Here is a 24,044-nt window from a genome sequence, read left to right on the forward strand (position 1 = left end):
TAAAAAATGCAGACGATGACTTTTGGAACTAGGTGCCTATGTGATTGCATTTGTGCTAGTCTACGATCTCTTGTAACTATCTATGAGATTATTATTCTGTTTTTCTTTTGGTATCATGTTTGACTTGATATGAGGGCGTTCAATAAATAAGGTAACAAACTCTCTCATTGCAGCACTCTATTCAGTGGGCGTGTATAGTATATATATATCAGCCATAGTATGGCTCTTCCATATAGTCACTGTACATGTCTAAACACTTGTTCCACCAGTATACGATGAAATTGTAGCCAGTACATGAGTACTCCATGTCATATCCCCATATCCCCAGCATCGGCCACCCAGGTGTCCCTTCCTTAGTGTGGTAATGATTAATGTTTGAAGAGAGGAAGTACAAATGCACAACCATCCTCTCCCTTCAATGGTCCAAATGGATGAAAATAATTGGCCACTAAGTCAGGGATTAGAGGGGATAATCCGGTACCTACCACAGGTATTTCTGTAACAGGTTATGTTTACTGATGGCTGTGTGTGGTCTGGCATTGTCAAGCAGCAACGCAATCCTGCGCAGTGCGGTCCTGGTCATTTGTGTCCATTTGCCTGCCGCAGTCGCTGGTGTAGCACAATAACAGGCAGCATTCACTGTCTTCCCCTGAGCAAGGAAATCAACCAGCAGTACACCCCTTTAGTCCCAAAAGACTGTCGACATAACCTTCTTCCCTACTGCTGTTATTTCAAATGTCTTGTATGTTGGGGATGAGGTATTTTTCCATGTCTTGAATGCTTGTTCATCTCTGATGACATATGATGCACCTAAGTTTTATCTCCTGGCACAATATGATGAAAATATTGCACCCCTTTCTCATGGAACCACATCAAGTGCAGGAGAGAGTCCCATCCTAGTGGCTTTGCGTATATCTGCAAGTTGCCTCAGTACTTAGCATGAACATTTCCTTCTGTACCCTGTTGCTCAAGGAGATGTTCAGTTCATTGGCAATATCATGAAGTAAAATCTGTCTATCATCCTGAATCAGAACTTCAAAGCTGTGAGCTTGCATTCGGGAGATAGTGGGTTTGAATCCCATCGTCGGCAGCCCTGAAGATAGTTTTCAGTTGTTTCCCATTTTCACACCAGGCAAATGCTGGGGCTGAACCTTAATTACGACCACTACTTTCCCAATTCTAGCTCTTTCCTATCCTTTCCTCATCAAAAACCTTTGATGTGTTAGTGCGACATTCAACAAGTAGCAAAAAATAAATCAGATCTCATGTTGTCATTTATGGTGGACATGCTTGGCTGGCCTAGGCAGTGCTCATCCTGCAGTTCAACAAATAAGGTAACAAGCCCTCTCATTGCAGCACTGTATTTAATGAACGCATACAGTATATATAGATCCCAACAGAGACAAATTGCCTGCCGCGGTCTCTGGTGTAGCACAATAACAGGCAGTATTCTCTGAAACATTTGGCTTTATTTCCATAAGCCGACATCTGCACTTCTTTCCTAAATCCAACATGTTCCATGACATTACATTCACACTGTTTATCTCAGTGAGTTAACAATTAATTTTGCTCATGCAGTACCCTTTAGTTGCAAAAAGAGGGTCACACTGTGTACTTGATCCTGTTTCCATACATGCAGCCATAGTACAACTGGTGTGGCAGGGCATGCCTGACATGCTTCTCCCGTGAACAGCCATGCATCACAGATCTCATTCCTAAGGTGATCAGATGTTCTGCTTTTTGCAGGATACACCTTTTTTCTGAGCCCCTAACCTGTGGTCTGTGTAAATTGTCCAATATCTTTAAAAGATCCTGCTTTTTAATATTATCCTGCCAAAAGTCCTGAAAAATATAATTTTGTCATAAGTCCTGCCTTATTCACTATGAAATTTAATAAAGAAAATTTCAAGACCCGGTCAAAAGTGTGAGTTACTTTCTATATTCTTTACTGTTCTCTATGGTGAAGACTGAATATGAAACATTTCCTGCTCCTGTTTCCATTAAAATCACCCATATGCAAGCCATGGCAGAAAAGAGATTAAGTCTGGTGTGATCTGAGAACGATTGTGACTATGTCAATATTTAAATGCAAACATGTTCTCAGTTCTGATATGTTGATCACCAAAGAGTAAATTGAATTACAACTGTCCTGTTCCGTAACTTCTTTCTCAGATACCAACAGTTGTTGAAAGCAACATATTCAAGTCTGAAACACCAATAATGGACTCATTGATTCTCGAACAATAACCAGTGTTATGTTTCAGTTGTACATTAATATGCATGAATTCACACTCCTTCATAAGGAGATTGCAATATTTCTTATTATTAGTACTTACAGGTACATACTGTATTTCTAGATTTACTTTGCGTTAATCTTAATCATTGTGTTACGAATGTATTTTAGGTATTATGATACACAACAAAAATGCAAATGGCAAAAGCCTAAGTCCATATCACTTGACCAAATTTAGGAACTGGTCCTGCATTCTATCAATGAAATACTGGTCACCCGACTCATCCCCCCTGCTTCTACCTGGCAGAACATTCAATCGTTAGAACAAATAATAGATCTTGGAAGGGGCCTGTTACCTGATATATTGAACTACTCTTATATATTCTGTTCTCACAGTACAATAGTGAACAGTAGATAATTATTAAGGAAGATGATCATTACCACGCCAGGTACACCTCATTATAGTACTGATGTCAGTTTAGTTGTTTCCTAGTAACATCACCTTTGGTGGTCCTATGTAAGAATCCAACCTGCCTCAGACAGATCATGATTAAGCTATTGGAATGAGAGAAAACATGAATGCATTTTAAGTGAAACAATTTATATATGCAGGAACTGACGTACCTCGTAGTTACCCGGCGCGTCTGCTGCAGTTGTCAGCGGCAGTCTTCTTCTTATTGGCCTACACTGCTTACAGTGCTAAACTCACTGCTACATCTACACTGAATGAAAATGATCTTGGTATCAGAGGCCTCAAAGACATTCTTAGAAGTTCATATTGGAAACTTACTCTAATAAGGGATAGCTTCAGTAAAAATATATTTGAGGTAGGTATGTTAAGTACATTGTGATACAGAAGATAATTACACCAAATTTGTTTTTCATATCTCTGCTGTGTTTGTGTCTCATGTATACATGGAGCCATTTATAATCTAGTTATTCTGTACAATGCCTGAACAAATAAATGTAGTTTCATTGTAAGTTATCAGCATGCTAGTCTGAGTAAAAGAACTAACGATAGCTTCCTTACTTGATATCAGTATTGTGTACACATTTGATCATTTCTTTATAGAATTTCTAACCTTTGTCTTCTAGATGACTGTTATTGCCATTGTATCTACCTAACTGTGAAGGAAGTAACTATTCCTAGCTTAAGGTTTCCTTCTTCCATCGCATTTCCCACATCCTAACGGGATCACAGGTGTGAACGATGTCACTTTGTTTTAGGATTGAATGTCCATCTATGGAGGAATGTATTTACTACAGTGTGATTCTGTGGTGGTTGGTAGGATTGTTTGTATATGAAAAAATGTGTGCCGCCGGTTTGGGTCACGTAGCTATCAGCTTAAATTCAGGAGTTAGTAAGTTCGAACCCCACTGTAGGCAGCCCTGAAGATGGTTTTCCATGTTTTCCAGGCAAATGTCAGGGCTGTACCTTAATAAAGCCCATGGATGCTCTGCCCGTTTATGTCATGACTAGCTACATCAGAAACACAAGACACCCCCAGGGGTGCTCAGTAAGGGATTTGACATGTTCCACAAAAAAATAATGGTGTGGATCAAAGGAATTGGGCAGATATAGGCAAATAAGGAATCTTCAAATACAGATCAATGGTAGATGATTTATTACAAACTAGCTGATGTACCCGTGCTTCATTATGGCATTCTACCTTGTATACAGAATTCTAGGTTAGGTGGTGTACACGTTGTGAGCAAGATTGTATTAAATTGCATAGCTCTTAACGTTACCCTAGAAACGCGACGGGGAATTCACCAAATGCCTTTTCTCATATGAAAACTGGGTTAGGGCATTTTCATTGTAAATGTAGGCCCACTTGCCTACCATCAGTCACAATCAGGTTGGGGAGTTTTCATTATAATGTCAGACACTCGCACTCCACGTGCCTTTTTACATCCTCAGAAAGACTGTCTTAATGGTTTTCCCAACTGAAATGAACATAGGTCGTTACAATGACGTCAGTAGGAATGGCGCAATTAAAAGCAATGCTTTCATATGAACTAGTTGATCAAATGAAATACCACACATTTTCTCACTTTTAGCGAATGCTGCCAATCCGACACTCCAAAGTTCCAGAGCTGGAATGACCAAGCCACAGACAGCCGTGATCTTTGAACACTCTTCATCTTTTTTTGGCGGGGGAAGTAGAATAGTGCAGAGTCCCAGGTCAAAAACAATGTCTTTTTACTAGTCTGTTTCCTAGGAGTACCCGATGAGTCGGAAAATCTCAATTCAGTACACTGGCGGTGGAAAAATCTATCTGACTTGGAGGCAAATTTTTCCTTCAAGCCAGAGCAGAAACCCCCTCTTCACTGATAATTAGGAATAAAATGAATGTAGAATTTAATAAAAGTGAAGGTGAAGAAGCTTTTCTTAAGAAACGGCCCTTTTCCGGGTTGAATTTTGAGTTATTTAGTGAATTGCGGTGCTATAATTTGGAATAGGTCTAAATTGTAATTCTAGACCAGGTCATACTACCACTACCACTACTTCTACTACTGCTACTAATTGAGCCTCTGCCTTAAGTGGGCACACTGCTCATTCAAAACAGCGCATCAAAGTAGGGATCGAATAGCTGGAATACTATGATGAACCAGTATGTTACGTACCAGCAGTATCAGAAAATGTATGAACCAGAGGAATGGCATGCTAAAGAAGAAAGTTTTCTAACTCCCCAGCCATTTCCCACCAATATTCAGTCAGGCTGTTATACTTGGTACACAGCAATAATTCCATCTATCAGAGTTGAGTGTAAGTATAAGAGACAAAGAACATCACAACAAACAATGGTCAATGTCATGTTATTGTTGATAAATTTTATGAGCTTTCGATATTGTAGGCCTTCATATATAGTTTTCTTCCAACTCTGAAATACCACTCTTATCATAGTCAGTACAGTAAAATAGAATAAAGCACAAATGATTGGAAATTTTATTCTCTATAACTTTTGTTATGTAGTAATTTTCGATAGGACCAATAACAAAGGTATTTAAAAATTAAATTTTAGGTGCCTTCCCCTAAACTACAATTTCATCCAGGATGAATAAAATTGTTTATAGCCTAGACTGTAGTTTCTTATCCCCCGACTCTATAGGTCTACACCGATTTTCATTAAATTCTGTTAACCCATTGTCTCGTGGCTCGACATTGATATGGACTTATCAACAAATTAATGAATATCTGTGTTATCAGAGCTGGTACAGTAAAAATGTATAAGACATAAATGATCGGAAATTTAATTCTATACAACTTTTGTTATGTATTATTTATCGATAGGACCACTAATAATATAAATATTTGAGAATTAAATTTTAGGCCTTCTCCTAAACTACCATTTCACTCAGAGTTAATAAAATGATTTATAGCCTAGATTGTAGTGGTTCATACTCCAACTTTACATACCAATTTTCATTAAATTCTCTTCAGCTGTTTTCTTGTGATGCATGTACAGACAGACAGACAGACAGACAGACAGACAGACAGACAGACAGACAGACAGACAGACAGACAGACAGACAGACAGACAGACAGACAGACAGACAGACAGACAGACAGACAGAAATTAAGGAAAAGTAAAAAGTGCATTTCCTGGTTACAGTGGACATGACTGATACAGAAATGCCATTCTTTTCAAATTCTGAGCAATGTACAGACAAAACTCTTATTTTATATATATAGAAGTTACGTCATCCTGAAAACTATGATTATGAACAATAATCACTAAAATGTTAAATGTTACTCTCAATCTTGATGTACATTTAAAAAAAAATGGGATGGTACATATTAATAAATTCCTACTAATTCTGACAAAATTTTATGTTAAACATCAATTTCGAATTTCATGACTGTTAAATTTTATTTGTTAAGAGAATGATGCTCGTGTGCATATCAAATCATGCCGGAAAATCTGGAACAAGATTTTAAATAGACATGATGCTGTATAGGCTTTTGGGCTTATGCCGTGTCAAGAAAATAAGGTGAAATTCTTAACGTTTCGCAGAAAACTGTGCTCTGCATCCTCAGAAGAAATCTCGACTGACCACGAGAAAGGCTTCTTAAACAATGACACTTTGAAATTTGGATATTATAATAGAAGTGGAAATGGTGCATTCATTCGCCCCCAGATGGCCCCCAGGACGTGGCACAACACTAGCGTTCAAAGCGGAAGCTGACCGAACCATCACAATCAGACTAAGTGGTTTGCATAACGCGTTCGCGTAACATATGACATAGACAGGTGTAAGCTATAGACACAAGCCTGGAATGAAAAATCTGGCGATGAAGAAACGTACGAATTTGGAAAACACCGAGATGAAATAACAATAGTGAAGGGGACAGGGAAGGGAACTACCTATGTAAATTTTTTAATGGCTGGCAACCAGGTATTACTTAATTGATAGCTGGTGTACCTTTTGAAATTGTTAGGATTTCTACGTATTTCCACAGCTTCCCGTATAACCCTGGTCCTGTAGTGTCTAGTGTGGGTAAGAGCTCGAGCATCTTGGAACATGACATCATGACCCAATGATAGAGCGTGCTCAGCTATTGCCGATTTGTCTGGTTGGTTGAGACTAATATTACGTTCATGTTCTTTGATACGTCTACCAGTGGACCGGCATGTTTGGCCGATGTATACCTTACTGCACGTACAGGGAATTTTGTATACCCCAGGATATAAAAGTGGGGACAATTTGTACTTGGGTTTTACTCAGACTGTGAGCAATTTTAGTGGAGGTGCCAAACACGGTTTTTATATTTTGTTTGCAGAGGACCTTAGCAATTCGATCTGTGGTGTTGTGAATGTAAGCTAAGTAGGCAGTTCCCTTCACTTCTTCCTTCTGTGATCTTGTATTCCATTCATTTGTACTTCTGAGTAGGTAGTTAAAGTATCCGTAATCTATATTTCGCTCCCTCGATCTTTCAGTATTTATGAGCGGTTAGCAAATAATAATAAAGTTCATATATCCCAGAAATTGCAGTTCAAGTCCCTGGAGTAGTAGTAGTTTTGATAGAAATATTTGAGAAATTACTGTAGACAACCTCATATTTTTCAGTAGGCCTAATTAAGGACACTTTCATTCTCCGTCCCGTGGAGTAGGGAAAATAATAGTAATCCACCAGCTGTAATAATCACATACCAGTAACCACATTTCAGTAGAATTGTAGTGAAGATGTATAATATATTAGATAGTATCTTGCCAGTTATATTCGTGGTTTTCTTCGTGTACGGCAATCCTTTCGATACTTAAGCATTTAACCAAACGCAGTGTAGTGTAGTGTAGATACATTGTAGTATAGATACAGTACATTTAGATAGTGCCGTATCTTGCCTGCTATATTCGTGTGTTATTTTTCGTGTGTATCTATTAGACCGTAATACTAATAATAATTTGTCTAAGCATTTAGCTTCGTTGGTAATCTTTGAGTACAGTAGTTCTTGCAAATTTCATTTCTGTTGTGCTTAGTTTAGTGACATACGGTACGGTACCGGTATCGTAATTAGGATACGTCTGAAAGTAGTTTAAAATTACTGTAGTGTACTGTACAGTAGTATATGAGTAATATCCTATTAGAATTTAGTGTGATTATTTTATTATTGTAAAATATTTGTGTAGTACTGGTGTAGTAGAGGTATCCGTAGAAACTCTTACTAAAATACTGTTGTAATTAGAATAGGCTTAATTGCAGTTTGGAATTGTGTAGTTCTTGTGTAGGCTATTACTTTCGATATTCAGTAATTAACAGCAGTTTTTATCCTGTTAGGGGTTGTAGGATTAAAAAAAATAGAGCACGACTAAGTAGTATTGTAGTGTAGTTGTATATTAATTACCTTATTGTTGTGTACTATCCCAGACAATATATCCCTCCGTTCATTTATTTTTTTGCAAATAAGTTACTTATTTCTTTAATTTATAATTTTCCCCCGTAAAGAATAGCTAAGGAGCGCGAGTGTCCTTACTGTGGATGTGGCAAGGTATTGAGGGGTATGAGGGAGGAGTTGGAAAGTTTGAGGGAGATAATTAGGAATCTCACAGAAGACAGGAAGGAAGATAGGACTCCCTCAAACAATGTACAGGTTACAGTAGGTGTACAAGAGGGAGGGGAAGGAAAGGGAGGAGTTATAGAAGACAGGTGGTCTAATGTTCTAAGGGAAAGGAGATTGCAGGCTAAGGGCTCTATTCAGGATCAGAATTCAGGACAGGTGTCTGTGCGAAATCGGTACGAGTCACTCCAGGTAGAACAACAGAGGGAAGATGAGGGACAGGGAACTGTTGCTGAGATGTGGGGAAGTAGGTGGAAGTGAAAAGGTAGGAAAGGAAAATGTAGAGTAGAGGATAGGAAAAGACAGGTGGAACAGGGTCATGGGAAGGAGAAAAGGGAGGGGGAAGTAGCTTCTGCAGCTATCAGGAAAGATAGGGCTGACCAGGAGGGGAGGGGATCAAATGAGGTGGGTAGGGTTGAGGCTCTGGTCATGGGGGATTCCATCGTTAGACACGTGGGGAAAGTGTGTGGAGGAAAGGGTACCAGGGTAGAGTGTTATCCAGGAATTAGGTTGAGGCAGATGTTGAGGAAAGTAGAAGAGAGGGAGGAGGGGAAGGAGAAGGTGGTAGTGTTTCACGTTGGTACCAACAATGTAAGGCAAGCTGATATAAGTACCAACATAGTTGGAGATGTGTGGGATCTGGTAAATGCAGCACGGGTGAAGTTTAAGAAAGCGGAGATTGTTATTAGTGGAATACTGTGTAGAAGGGATACTGACTGGAGGGTGATTGGGGATTTAAATGAGACTATGGAGTGGGTATGTGGGAAACTGGGAGTGAAATTTCTAGATCCTAATGGGTGGGTAGGAGATACGGATCTGCGCTCAGATGGCCTTCATTTAAACCGCAGTGGTACGTATAAGTTAGGAAATTTGCTTGGAAGGGTAATAGGGAGGTACATTCAGGGAAACGAGATGGCCTAGGGAGCGGTGATAAGGGAACAGGGAACTGGAAATCAAGTAGGAATGACATAAAATTGTTAGTGTTGAACTGTAGAAGTATTGTAAGGAAAGGAATAGAATTAAGGGCTCCATTTAGGATCAAAATTCAGGACAGGTGTCTGTGAGAAATCGGTACAAGTCACTGCAGGTAGAACAACCGAGGGAAGATGAGGAACAGGGAACTGTTGCCGAGAAGTTTGGAAGTAGGAGATAGGGAAGAGGTAGGAAAGGGAAATGTGGAGTAGTGGATAGGAAAAGACAGGTGGAACAGGGTCATGGGATGGAGAAAAGGGAGGAGGAAGTAGCTTCTGCAGCTGTCAGGAAAGATAGGACTGACCAGGAGGGGAGGGGATCAAATGAGATGGGTAGGGTTGAGGCTCTGGTCATGGGGGATTCTATTGTTAGACATGTTGGGAAAGTGTGTGGAGGAAAGGGTACCAGGGTAGAGTGTTATCTAGGAATTAGGTTAAGACAGATGTTGAAGAAAGTAGAAGAGAAGAAGGAGGGAAAGCAGAAAGTGGTAGTGTTTCACGTTGGTACTAACAACGTAAGACAAGCAGGTATAAGTTCCAACATAGTTGGGGATGTGTGGGATCTGGTAAATGCAGCACGGATAAAGTTTAAGGAAGCGGAGATTGTTATCAGTGGAATACTGTGTAGGAGGGATACTGACTGGAAGGTGATTGGGGATTTAATTGAGACTATGGAGTGGGTATGTGGGAAACTGGGAGTGAAATTTCTAGATCCTAATGGGTGGGTACGAGATAGGGATCTGCGCTCAGATGGCCTGCACTTAAACCGCAGTGGTACATATAAGTTAGAAAATTTGTTTAGAAGGGTTATAGGGAGGTACATTCAGGGAAACAGGGTGCGCTAGGCAGCAGTGTTAAGGAAACAGGGAACTGGAAATCAAGCAGGAATAACATAAAACTGTTAGTGCTCAGCTGTAGAAGTATTGTAAAGAAAGGAATAGAATTAAGTAATTTAATAGATATATACTTACCAGATATTGTAATAGGAGTTGAATCATGGCTGAGAAATGATATAATGGATGCAGAAATTTTCTCACGGAACTGGAGGGTGTATCGTAGAGATAGGATAGGAAAGATAGGAGGGGGAGTATTCATTCTTGTGAAAGAAGAATTTGTAAGCTACGAAAAAGTTAAAGATGACAAGCACAAAATTCTAGGGGTAAGGCTCATTTCTAAAGATAATAGGCAACTAGATGTCTTTGGAGTGTACAGACCAGGAAAGGGTAGCGCAGATGCTGATTCAGAATTATTTGATAAGATAAACTGCTATGTGGGAAACGATATGGAAAGGAACGTTATAGTAGTAGCAGGTGACCTCAATTTACCAAATGTCAATTGGGAAGGTAATGCGAACGACAGGAAGCATGACCAACAAATGGCAAATAAGTTAATATGGGAAGGGCACCTGATTCAGAAATTGATGGAACCAACTAGAGGAAAGAATATTCTGGATGTGGTGCTGGTAAAACCAGATGAGCTCTATAGAGAAACCGAAGTAATAGATGGTATTAGTGATCACGAAGCTGTTTTTTTTTTTTTGCTAGGGGCTTTACGTCGCACCGACACAGATAGGTCTTATGGCGACGATGGGATAGGAAAGGCCTAGGAGTTGGAAGGAAGCAGCCGTGGCCTTAATTAAGGTACAGCCCCAGCATTTGCCTGGTGTGAAAATGGGAAACCACGGAAAACCATCTTCAGGGCTGCCGATAGTGGGATTTGAACCTACTATCTCCCGGATGCAAGCTCACAGCCGCGCGCCTCTACGCGCACTGCCAACTCGCCCAGTGAAGAAGTTTTTTTTGTGGTAATTAAAAATAAATGCGAAAGAAAGGAAGAGATTAAAATTAGGACTGTTAGGCAGTACCATATGGCTGATAAAACAGGCATGAGGGAGTTTTTAATACGCAACTGTGATCGGTGGAAAACGGTAAATAAAAATATAAACAGACTCTGGGATGGGTTTAAATCAATTGTTGAGGAATGTGAAAATAGGTTTGTACCTTTAAAGGTGGTAAGGAATGGTAAAGATCCACTATATTATAACAGGGAAGTAAAGAGACTAAGAAGGAGGTGCAGGTTGGAAAGAAACAGAGTTAGAAATGGCTGTGGAAGTAAGGAGAAATTGAAGGAACTTACTAGGAAATTGAATCTAGCAAAGAAGTCAGCTAAGGATAACATGATGGCAAGCATAATTGGTGGCCACACTAATTTTAGTGAAAAATGGAAGAGTATGTATAGGTATTTTAAGGCAGAAACAGGTTCCAAGAAGGACATTCCAGGAATAATTAATGAACAAGGGGAGTGTGTATGCGAGGATCTTCAAAAGGCAGAAGTATTCAGTCAGCAGTATGTAAAGATTGTTGGTTACAAGGATAATGTCCAGATAGAGGAGGTGACTAATACTAAAGAAGTATTAAAATTTACCTATGACAGCAATGACATTTACAGTAAGATACAAAAGTTGAAAACTAGAAAAGCTGCTGGAATTGATAAGGTTTTGGGGGATATACTAAAGACAATGGGTTGGGATATAGTACCCTATCTGAAGTACTTGTTTGATTTTTTGTTTGCATGAAGGAACTTTACCAAATGAATGGAGAGATGCTATAGTAGCCCCTGTATATAAAGGAAAGGGTGATAGGCATAAAGGTGAAAATTACAGGCGAGTCAGTTTGACATGCATTGTATGTAAGCTTTGGGAAAACATTCTTTCTGATTATATAAGACATGTTTGCAAAATTAATAATTGGTTTGACAGAAGGCAGTTTGGTTTTAGGAAAGTTTATTCCACTGAAACCCAACTTGTAGGATTCCAGCAAGATATAGCAGATATCCTGGATTCAGGAGGTCAGTTGGACAGTATTGCGATTGACATATCTAAGGCATTTGATAGGGTAGATCATGGGAAACTACTGGCCAAAATGAGAGCAATTGGGCTTGACAAAAGAGTGACTGAATGGGTGGCTCTGTTTCTAGAAAATAGATCTCAGAGAATTAGAGTAGGTGAAGTTTTATCTGTCCCTGTACAAATTAAGAGGGGAATTCCTCAAGGCAGTATTATTGGACCTTTATGTTTTCTTATATATATCAATGATATGTGTAAAGAAGTGGAATTAGAGATAAGGCTTTTTGCAGATGATGTTATTCTGTACAGAGTAATAAATAAGTTACAAGATTGTGAGCAACTGCAAAATGACCTCAATAATATTGTGAGATGGACAGTAGGCAATGGTATGATGGTAAATGGGGATAAAAGTCAGGTTGTGAGTTTCACAAATAGGAAAAGTCCTCTCAGTTTTAATTACTGCATTGATGGGGTGAAAGTTCGGGAAAGATCTTCATTGGGGTAATCACATAAATATGATTGTAAATAAAGGGTACAGATCTCTGCACATGGTTATGAGAGTATTTAGGGGTTGTAGTAAGGATGTAAAGGAGAGAGCATATTTGTCTCTGGTGAGACCTCAACTTGAGTATGGTTCCAGTGTATGTGACCCTTACCAGGATTACTGGAACTGGAAACTGGAACTGGAACTGGAAAAAATCCAAAGAAAAGCAGCTCGGTTTGTTCTGGGCAATTTCCGACAAAAGAGTAGCGCTATAAAAATGTTGCAAAGTTTGGGCTGGGAAGACTTGGTAGAAAGGAGACGAGCTGCTCAATTAAGTGGTATGTGTATTGTATTGAATAGGTGGTAATTAACAAAATTATAAGAATTTGTATCACATAAGTGGTATGTTCCGAGCTGTCAGTGGAGAGATGGCGTGGGAGGACATCAGTAGACAAATAAGTTTGGATGGTGTCTTTAAAAGTAGGAAAGATCACAATATGAAGATAAAGTTGGAATTCAAGAGGACAAATTGGGGCAAATATTAATTTATAGGAAGGGGAGTTAGGGATTGGAATAACTTACCAAGGGAGATGTTCAATAAATTTCCAATTTCTTTGCAATCATTTAAGAAAAGGCTAGGAAAACAACAGATAGGGAATCTACCACCTGGGCAACTGCTCTAAATGCAGATCAGTAGTGATTGATTGATTGTAGAATTCATCAAGACAACACAAAATGGCAACCTAAACGAGGCAGTGTCAAAGCTGGAACTCCAAATACAAAATGCTACCTTACCCATGATTCATGTGAAAAGACATTCAAAGATGTGGTTCATTGAAGTGAATTACATGGCATGTAAGATGATATTGGGTGCTATACACATGGCACTAAACCTTCAAACTGAGGAGCATTTCCAGTCTTATGCCATGAGGAAAGAAAAAGAAGTGAAGGAAGTATATCAAGAGCAAGAAGAATATCTGATTGAAGAGGCAGAGCAGAACCCATGCAGAGTGTTAAATCCAAGGTAACCTAAATACCCTGGAAACATTCCAGTGGAAATCTTTGAATTGCTCTACAAGAGAAAGAACTCACCCACTAAATGACCAAACAAGCTATCTCGGAATCTCAGATACAAAACTATTCACATTTGAGCCGGTGATCCTGATTGTATTTATAATGAGCATCTCAAAAGTACTCTGCTGGTTCCAAAACAAGTCATTATTTCAATTTTAAATGAATGTCTTTGACAGGCAATGATTCCTAATACCTGGAGGATGTCAACTGTTAAAATGCTATACAAGGGAAAGGGAAATGCAGAAGACCCAAATTCTTCTAGAGGTGTTACCCTCGAGTGCACCAAGTTCAAGATGTTAACAAAGCTCCTGTGTAAATGATCAGAAAAGTCAATGTCAGACTCCCAGAATCCCAAGAATCACAATTTTGTTTTCCGAGGGAAAGGTCTACTACACAAGCTATCCAGTGTCTACAAAACAATGTCGAGGCAGTGCTATCAGTTCCAAAAGAATAACTGCATTCTATTTTCATAGACTTCTCCAAAGCATTTGACATGATTAACAGGAAGATACTTATAGAAAAATTAGGAAAATTGATGGGGGAATCACAGCAACTTAACTAGACTAATTTAAAACATACCGGTCTCCAATTATATAGTAATGAATAATGATATCTGATCCTATAGAACAGACCACTGGCACCTTGCAAGGCGACCCGCTGAGCTCACTGTTGTTCATCTTTGATACAGCAAATATTCCAGAAATAATTCCATGACAAATAATATTGTACATGTATGCTACTTGTTTAATGTCGCACTAATTTCACATCAAAGGTTTTCGGCGATGGAAGGATGGGAAAAGGCTAGGATAGTGAAGGTAGAAGCTGTGACTTTAATTAAGATACAGCCCCAGTGGCACTGTATTTACACGACATATTAGAGAACAATTAAACATAGCAGTTAAGACAAAGAAGTAGTGTTACAAAAATGTTACAAACTTAGGGGAGTGAGGAGACAAACAGCTTAACCAAGCAGTAGATATCAGGCATCCAAGTAGACTATCCCTTATGACAGCAATGCTATTGTTTCATCTCAAGATAACATCCATAGTAACATACTGCGTGGGGATCATATGGTCATATCTAAAGAAGAAGCACTTGGCATTAGAAAAATTTAAACCAACTTACCTGAAGAAGGTTCTGTGTGTTTCAAATGTACAATTTCACAATTGACCTACAAATTGACAAAGGAACTATTTTATATAGAGAAACTGTGGTTCCAATTACCTCTTCCATCCACACCAGGATATGAACAACTTGTAAAGGAATTAAAATCAATGAAGAGCAACATATGAAGAGATTTTTATGTCTCAAATGCAATTTATAATGACTGAATGAGTAAGGGGTATGATCTATGATACATAGTCATTCAGTACACCATATATGATTTCTACGATAAATTGTGTGTGACATTAGCCAGGTCCAGACTGCATATGTGATTGCTGTAGAAATCACTGTGACCGTTACTATGTAACGTACTGTCAACTCAGAGGAAAATCTTTAATGAAATTCTGTTGTGACTGCTCTGTAATGTAGTGTATCATTTTAATTTATTTATGGCCATTGGCTGCAATTAATGTTTCATTCAAATGGACTGTATCGCTGTTGACCTATCCAAGTCTTTTGGTAGGGTTGATCATTGGGGACTACTAACGAAAATAAGGGCTATTGGACTAGATAAAAGAGTGATTGAATGAGTGGCCTAATTAGAGTAGGCAAAGCATTGTCTGATCCAGTGATGATTAAGAAGGGAATTCTGCAAGTCAGTATTATTGAAACTTCAAGTTTTTTATATACTGTATATAAATGATATGAGTAAAGAACTGTGGATGATGATGTACTGTATAGAGTACCAAATATGATATAGGATTGTGAGTGACTGCAAAAAGACCTCAAAAAAATTATATGATGGACTGCAGGCAAATGGGCTGAAAAGTCATGTTGTGAGTTTCACCAAGAGAAAATGTCGCACTTTTAGTAACTGTCTTGATGGGACAAAAGCACCCCATGGGGATTACTGTAAGTACAGACCCATTAACAGGTAAATGGGGTAATCACATAAACAGGACTGTAAAGAAAGCTCTTCATATGATTATGGGGGTATTTAAGTGTTGTATTAATAATTTAAAAGAAAGAGCATATAAGCGGCTGGTAAGACCCTAATTAGAGTATGGTTCCAATGTGTCCGGCCCCACGGTGTAGGGGGTAACACGTCTGCCTGTCACCTGGCGGCTCCGGGTTCCATTCCCGGCTGGGTCAGGGGTTTTAAATTGTAAATGATTAATATCTCTGGCCTGGAGACTGGGTGTTTGTGTCATCTGTAATGTTCCTTTCCTCACATTCAACACACTACACTTCCTCCATTCCAATTACACGCAGGTTAATATCACATGGTGCAAGTAGGGGCAAAAGATCTCTATAAGTCAACGCCCCCAACAAATAGCATTTTAAAGAAATGGTTCCAATACATGGGACCCTCACCAGGATTGCTTGAATTCAAGAACTGAAGAACTGGAGAAGATCCAAAGGAAAGCAGAATGTTTTGGATGATTTCTGACAAAGAAGTAGTTTTATGAAAATGTTGCACACTTAGGGAAGTGAGGGAACAAATAGCTTGACTAAGCAGTGTGTTCCAAGCTGTTAGTTTGTAGCAAAGAGATGGCATGGAATGACATTAGTAGATAAATAAGCTTCAGTGGGACCGAGCTCGATAGTTTGTTGTGAGGGAGCTCTGCTATCATACTGTGGTGTATATTTGATTACCAATACTGTAGGGAGCTCTGAATACCAAATACTGTAGTGAGATAGCTTGCGATAAACAAATAGTATCAACCGAAGTGATATTATATAGTATGGATAATAATAAATTATTAAACCATGGAAATGCGCAGTAAGAAGGAGCTAGGCCAATAGGAAGACCAAAAATTAACAATATGAATAGAATATATTTAACAATCAAACATAGTAACAAGATAAATAAATCGAAGACAAATTTTAACAAGTGGTGAAAGATAAATATGTAAAACTTGAGAAAATTAGAAAAGTGTGCCACATTTACAAATAGAATTTCCAAAATGCATATAAGAAAAGTCTATTGAACAAATATGAGCATACAATAAATACATACAGAAACTGAGTAAGAAAAGTGGGAGCAAACCCTGAAAGAAAAGAAGTACGAAAGGAAGGGGAAAGGGAAGTGGGATAAGGATCAGAATGGGGAAAGGATTTTCTTCACCGGGTATTCCTATGTTACGAGAACAGAATTTACAAATGGCATACGTCTTAGAAGACAACTGAAGTGATTACAAATAATTTGATATTGTCTATAGCGCAGTTAGTGTAGAAGTGCAGTCTTTCATATGAGCTTTTAAAATACAAGGTATTAAGTCGGCGGAAGAAAAGTTCAGCAGGCAAATGGCCCAGATGAAAAATTAATGTCCAAATAATGATAAATCTTGCTCACTAAATAGTTTGAACATATACAGTCCAGATGGAATTGACATAATACAAAGTAGCACAGTTATTTTGGTGCTCCACCACTCCGAGACAAAAGCAGACTCAAATGTGGAGCAGCGGAGTGGGAAATATATAGTGGTGTAGAAAAATCTAGAAAGGTGAGAAGGCTACAAGCCAGCAAGTTCGAGAAGCATATCATCACGTGTCCAATAAGTGAGCACGCAGCGCACAAACAACGGAGAAGGCGAAGCGTAGAGAGGATGATGTCATAGTCACGTGATGAATGGCGCAGGCAGAGCACAGGTGAGCAGAGTAGTGGAATGCTTTATGTGGCAAGGACAAGATCGAAGAGAACAGCAGCATGCAAGGTAGGGAATACACGTAAATTCGGCGATCGTAACATATTGCCCACGTGCCGGCGAAAGTGAAGCGTCGAGATGATGCAGAGACGATGGCGTAGCTGTCTTCACAAGTGGTGCCAACTCGGAAGTGCGAAGATCGTGCACTAGAAAGAGAAGCAGACGGGCGAGAAATGGTGTACCCAAATGAAGAAAAAAAAAAAGGAGGTGGGGGGAAGGAGATGGACAGGTCCAAAAAGAGGAAAAGGGAATAAGAGGGAGGAAAGGGGTTCAGAAAATTGAGCGGTGATACATAAACGTTACATAAGTAGTACAATATAAAGTATAGAACACAAAAAAATTGTATGTGGCACAGAAAGAAATAATATAAGTATAGTTAAGAATACATAAGTTACCAAAATAAATTCCATGAGGGCAAAGTAAGAAAAAAAAAAGGAAATTATTTAGCCTCTCATGGGGAGTCCGGGTCGAAACGGAGTGATGGAGACCAGAGTCTGATGAGTAAGAGATATACTAGAAAAAGGTCAGAAACCCAAGGACCCAAAAAAAAAAAGGAAACATTAAATAACCGAACAGTGCTAGGACCAAAGAACAAGCCTCATAAAATAGGGGTAGTTGAAAGGAAACAAACACACCGGGAATCTTTCCCGAGAAAAAAAGGGAAGGGGGAAAGGAGGGAAGGAGAAAGAAAAAAATATTAATTATCAGAAGTAGGAGCATGGAATTTTTTTGACTGAGAAATATGAACACGTTTGACATCAACAGAATCAGAAGTAGACTGTAAGAGGGCATTTAGCAGGAGTAGGCAGGGAAATTATGCGAAATGGGCCTATCCACTGAGAAGCTAATTTAGCAGAAAACTGATCACTGGCAGAACTTTGGGGGTGATTACGTAAGAGAACCATGTCACCAAGTTTAAAGGTAGAGGGTCGTTGACAGGAGTCGTGTGTTTTCTTGGAAAGAAGTTGAGCTGCACGAAGATGAGAAAGAGCTTCGGTCCAAAGAGATTGAATAGATTTATAATCATCAGAATCTAAAAGGGGGTGAAGATCCCAAGTAAGTGATAAGGGAGTATGAAGATCATGGCCCAAAAACAGTTTAGCAGGGGTTTGTTGGGTAGAAGAATTTATGCTCGAATTGAAAGCAAGGACTAAAGCAGAAAGATTTAGATCCCAATCCTTATGGTAGGAGTTGTGGAAAATAGAGAGAGCGATTTTAAGGTTTCGGTGATAGCGTTCGACGTTGTTAGCCTGGGGATAATACGGAGAGGTATTTATCTTCTTAATTCCGAGTTGGAAACACATTTGAAAGAAAGCTTTGGAACTAAAAATAGAGGCATTGTCGGAAACTAAACTAGAAGGCAAACCAATAAGGGGAAATATGACATTGGAGAGAAGATTGATAATAATGGAAGAAGAAATTTTGCATAAAGGGTGAAGTACCAAATACTTAGGAAAAAACGTCCAGTAAAGTAAAAATATAGGTGTTACCACGTGATGAACGAACAAGAGGTCCAACCAGGTCAGTAAAAATGTTTGAGCTGGAAAGGTGGGAGGAAGAGCGGAATGTAGGCCGGCAAATCTAGAATTTAGAGGTTTAGCTAACTGACAAGGTTGGCAAGTAGAAACATACTGATGAATATCTTTACGCATGTTAGGCCAGAAATAAAGAGAAGCAATGCAAGCATAAGTTTTGGCAAATCCAAAATGCCCTCCCACAGGAGAAGAATGATAATAAGAAAGTATCATGGGTTGTAGAATAGAAGGGACAACAAGTCTGGCAGAAGATTTAGGGGTGGGTTTAAAAAGAAGTAAACCTTTGGAAAACACAAAAGGACCGCGATAGGAAGGGTCAGAAAGCAAGGCTTTCGTCTGAATGCAAAATTCATCCTGAAGTTGATGAGATTGGCATGATTGAAAAGATAAAGGGAAATCAATCAATGAACAAATTAAATTATCCAAAGGCGGTGAATCAGAGGTGGGGAGCGACTGAAAAGTGGTAGTAGAAGGAGAAGCGTCAGAGGATGAAGGATCAAATAAACGAGATAGAGCATCTGCAACACAATTCTGGGTACTGGAGATGAATTTAATGGAAAATTTAAAGCGAGAAAAACGGAGCAACCAGCGGCCAGTTTTGCCAATTTTAGGAGCATTAGAGAGAAGCTATGAAAGGGCTTGATTATCGGTTTAGACGAGAAATTGTTTATGATCGAGGTACTCAGAAAAATGTTCAAGGGTGGTGACTAAAGCCAAGGCTTCTTGCTCATAGATGGAATAGTTACGTTCAGTGGGGGAAAGTAGTTTACTAAAATAAGCAATAGGCAGAGGGGTACCCTCAACAACTTGATTAAGAACACTAGAAATAGCATAATCAGAGGCGTCAGTATGAACTTCGAAGGGTAAAGAAATCAGGGAACTGCAAAATGGGAGCTTTGATAAGAAGAGATTTAAAAGTAGAAAAAGCATGTTGTTGAGTAGGAGTCCAAAGAAATTGATCAGCCTTACGTTTGAGATAGTGCAATGGTTCAGCAATACGAGAGAAGTTGGGAATAAAACGGTTATAAAAAGAAACCATGCCAAGAAAGGTACGCAGTTGTTTGATGTTTTTAGGGGGAGAGAGTTGAGTAATAGCCACAATACGATCAGGATCAACGGAAACACCTTGGGAGGAAATGATGTGACCTAAAAATTTAACAGAAGTTTGTGCAAGAGAAATTTTGGAAGGGTTAATAGTGAGAGCTGCCGTACGAAGATGAGAAGATGAATAATATGGGAGTCAAAATCAGGAGAAAAAAATCAATAAATCATCTATGTACGGATAAAGATATTTGTACTTAATATCAGAAAGGAGAGAATCAACAAGACGTTGCATGATCTGGGATCCAACATTAAGACCAAAAGGAAGCTTAGTAAATTGATAGAGACCATTAGGTTTAATAAAAGCAGTAAGTTTAGAACTAGCCGCATCTAAGGGAATTTGGTGAAAAGCAGAGTTACACTCAAATGTGGAAAAATATTTAGCATTAGCAAAAAATGGAAAAGCGTTTTGCAGCTTAGGAAGGGGATAAGCATCATATTTAATCTTATTATTGAGATGACGGTAATCAATGACAAAGCGTGTGGAATTATCAGGCTTATTGACCAGAAAAGCAGGTGAAGCATAATTCGAAGTAGAAGGGATAATGGTCCCATCAGCAAGCATTTGAGATATGTGTTGCTCCAAAAGTTGCATACGAGGTGGACTAAGATGATAAGGGGGAGATCTGACGGGAGAGTGGTCCAAGAGATCGATATGAGCCTCATAATTGCGGACAGTACCAAGCTGTTCCGTAACCACGTCAGAAAATTGGTTAAGAAGCGAGGTTAAAACTTCCTGCTAAGACTCAGTAACATAGACATGCAAGTTAGAGAGATGTAATGAAGTAGGGTAATCAGAAGGATTGATCAAAGGAATGCTAGTCACAGAATCAAAATGAAAAGAAATGGAAGAGCTGTGAGTGTGGAGAATTAAGCCAGTATGTGAAAAAAAATCATATCCAAGTATAAGGGGAATAGGAAGATTTTGAGCGACATAAAAGGGAAAGGACCATGAAAATTTAGAAATCTTTACCGTAAGAATAAGTTGACCAAGAATGTTTAAAGGGTGACGTGAGACAGAAGTATATAATAAATCCGAAAAATGTAATTGAAGATGTGGATGCAATTGAAGTAATTGCTGGAAGAAAGAGGAACTGAGAAGTGAAATAGAAGCCCCTGAGTCTAATAATGCAAGAGAGGGAATGTTCTGAAGTACAGCAAGAACATAAGCAGATCGAGCCGGACACGGAGCGGCAAGTGGCAGAATTTGCCCTACAGACCGAAAGCTGCCTACATACGGCGGGAGGGAGCATTTCCCGATCATGGAGTAGGACAATAGCGAGCGATATGGCCTCGACCTTGACAGCGAAAACAAGAGAGAGTGGAAGTGGTTGGATGAAGAGAAGAAGTAGAAGGAGAAGAAGAGGGAGGTGGGGTGGGAATGATGTGAGGAGGAGGGGGAACAGAAGCACAATATGAAGCATTACTATAAGAATTGAAAGTGTCCATTTGAGCAATATGATAAAGGTGAGAAATAGATGTGGGAGGAGAAAAAGGATTAATTAATTGCCAAAATGGAGGAGCAGCATAAAAATGAACCAGAGAGATGATTTCCTGAGGGTGTTCAGATATGGCAAGAACATCAGCAAAGTTAATGAGAGAATCCAAAAAGTCATAAGTTGTTTCATCAGGACGTTGATGATGACGTAAGAAAACAGAGCTTAACTGTTGGCGAATTTCATAGAGAAGAAAATAATTGTGTACAAGGGAATGAAATTGAATCCAATCGTAGCAATCAGACATGTGTTGTAACAGAAAATTACTAAAATGACCAGAAGTTTTAGAATACAAGAGGGAAAGTAATTGAAAAAATGAGGCCAGGTTCAGTTGTAAGAATTTACAAGCGGCAAACAACCAGAGTGTAAGTACTTGTGGATGCGTTGAAGTGAGGTGGGGGACTAAGTCTAAAGATTTCTTAATGAGATGAAAGTTAATAGCCTCTGAATAAGAAGAGGTAGAGAAAGGATTAGGAGATTCATACAAAAATTGTGGAGACGGAGTAGGCGGTGGTGTAGATTGGGGTGGGGAAGCGTTTGAGAAAGGTTTGGAAGGGGGAGGGGGCGATTGACATAAAAGGGATTTTGTAGGCGGAATAAAAGCGGTACAATCAAGAGATAGTTCTTTTCAGCGATAAAGAAATTTCAGAAGAGGATAGGTCAAAAGACAGCGTAGAATCCGTTGTGGAAGAAGAATTATGAGAAAGTAAATCATAAGTAACAAAAGGGTTTGGAGCCGAGAAATTAAGAGGATTGGAAGAAGATGTAGAAGAAGTGTCGGATTGATAAGGAGCAAAATTGTCTGAAAAGTAAGCCATAGTAAGAAGACAAGCAAAAAAGCCAAAGACTATACCAAAAATAAAAATAAAAGAAGAGACGGGAATCGAACCAAAGTTACTCTGCTACCATACTGTTGTGAGGGAGCTCTGCTATCATACTGTGGTGTATATTTGATTACCAATACTGTAGGGAGCTCTGAATACCAACTACTGTAGTGAGATAGCTTGCAATAAACAAATAGTATCAACCGAAGTGATATTATATAGTATGGATAATAATAAATGATTAAACCATGGAAACACGCAGTAAGAAGGAGCTAGGCCAATAGGAAGACCTAAAATTAACAATATGAATAGAATATATTTAACAATCAAACATAGTAACAAGATAAATAAATCGAAGACAAATTTTAACAAGCGGTGAAAGATAAATATGTAAAACTTGAGAAAATTAGAAAAGTGTGCCACATTTACAAATAGAATTTCCAAAATGCATATAAGAAAAGTCTATTGAACAAATACAAGCATACAATAAATACATACAGAAACTGAGTAAGAAAAGTGGGAGCAAACCCTAAAAGAAAAGAAGTACAAAAGGAAGGGGAAAGGGAAGTGGGATAAGGATCAGAACGGGGATAGGATTTTCTTCACCGGGTATTCCTATGTTACGAGAACAGAATTTACAAATGGCATACGTCTTAGAAGACAACTGAAGTGATTACAAATAATTTGATATTGTCTATAGCGCAGTTAGTGTAGAAGTGCAGTCTTTCATATGAGCTTTTAAAATACAAGGTATTAAGTCGGCAGAAGAAAAGTTCAGCAGGCAAATGGCCCAGATGAAAAATGAATGTCCAAATAATGATAAATCTTGCTCACCAAATAGTTTGAAGATATACAGTCCAGATGGAATTGACATAATACAAAGTAGCACAGTTATTTTGGTGCTCCACCACTCCGAGACAAAAGCAGACTCAAATGTGGAGCAGCGGAGTGGGAAATATATAGTGGTGTAGAAAAATCTAGAAAGGTGAGAAGGCTACAAGCCAGCAAGTTCGAGAAGCATATCATCACGTGTCCAATAGGTGAGCACGCAGCGCACAAACAACGGAGAAGGCGAAGCGTAGAGAGGATGATGTCATAGTCACGTGATGAATGGCGCAGGCAGAGCACAGGTGAGCAGAGTAGTGGAATGCTTTATGTGGCGAGGACAAGATCGAAGAGAACAGCAGTATGCAAGGTAGGGAATACATGTTGTAAATTCGGCAATCGTAACAAGTTGCAGTCGCTTAAGTGTGGCCAGTATCCAGTATTCGGGAGACAGTGGGTTTGAGCCCCTGATAGTTTTCCGTGGTTTCCCATTTTCACACCAGGCATATGCTGGGGCTGTACCCTAATCAAGGCCACGGCCGCTTCCTTCCCATTCCAAGGCCCTTTCTGTCCCATCATCGCCATAAGAACTATCTGTGTGAAAGCGACGTAAAGCAAATAACAAAAAAAAAAAAAAATAACCACTTAAGTGGAGTTTCTAAAAGAAGAAAAGATCATAATACGAGGATAAAGTTGGATTTCAAGAAGATGAACTGGGGAAAATGTTCATATATAGGAAGAGGCATTAGGGATTGGAATAATTTACCAAAGTGATGTTCGAT

At 39.0% G+C, this 24,044-nt stretch overlaps 1 protein-coding gene across 1 annotated transcript in view; it reads left to right on the top strand.

Annotated features, from left to right (window-relative positions):
* LOC136872244 (glutamate receptor ionotropic, kainate glr-3-like) overlaps positions 1-24,044 on the top strand; it is a 121,029-nt gene that overhangs the window by 76,009 nt on the left and 20,976 nt on the right. The window contains exon 5 of the mRNA XM_068227383.1: positions 2,846-3,060. Within this exon, the coding sequence (XP_068083484.1) occupies positions 2,846-3,060 (215 nt within the window). The remainder of the gene's footprint in view (positions 1-2,845; positions 3,061-24,044) is intronic.

This window comes from Anabrus simplex, chromosome 4 (assembly GCF_040414725.1).
Source record: "Anabrus simplex isolate iqAnaSimp1 chromosome 4, ASM4041472v1, whole genome shotgun sequence".
Taxonomy (NCBI): domain Eukaryota; kingdom Metazoa; phylum Arthropoda; class Insecta; order Orthoptera; family Tettigoniidae; genus Anabrus; species Anabrus simplex.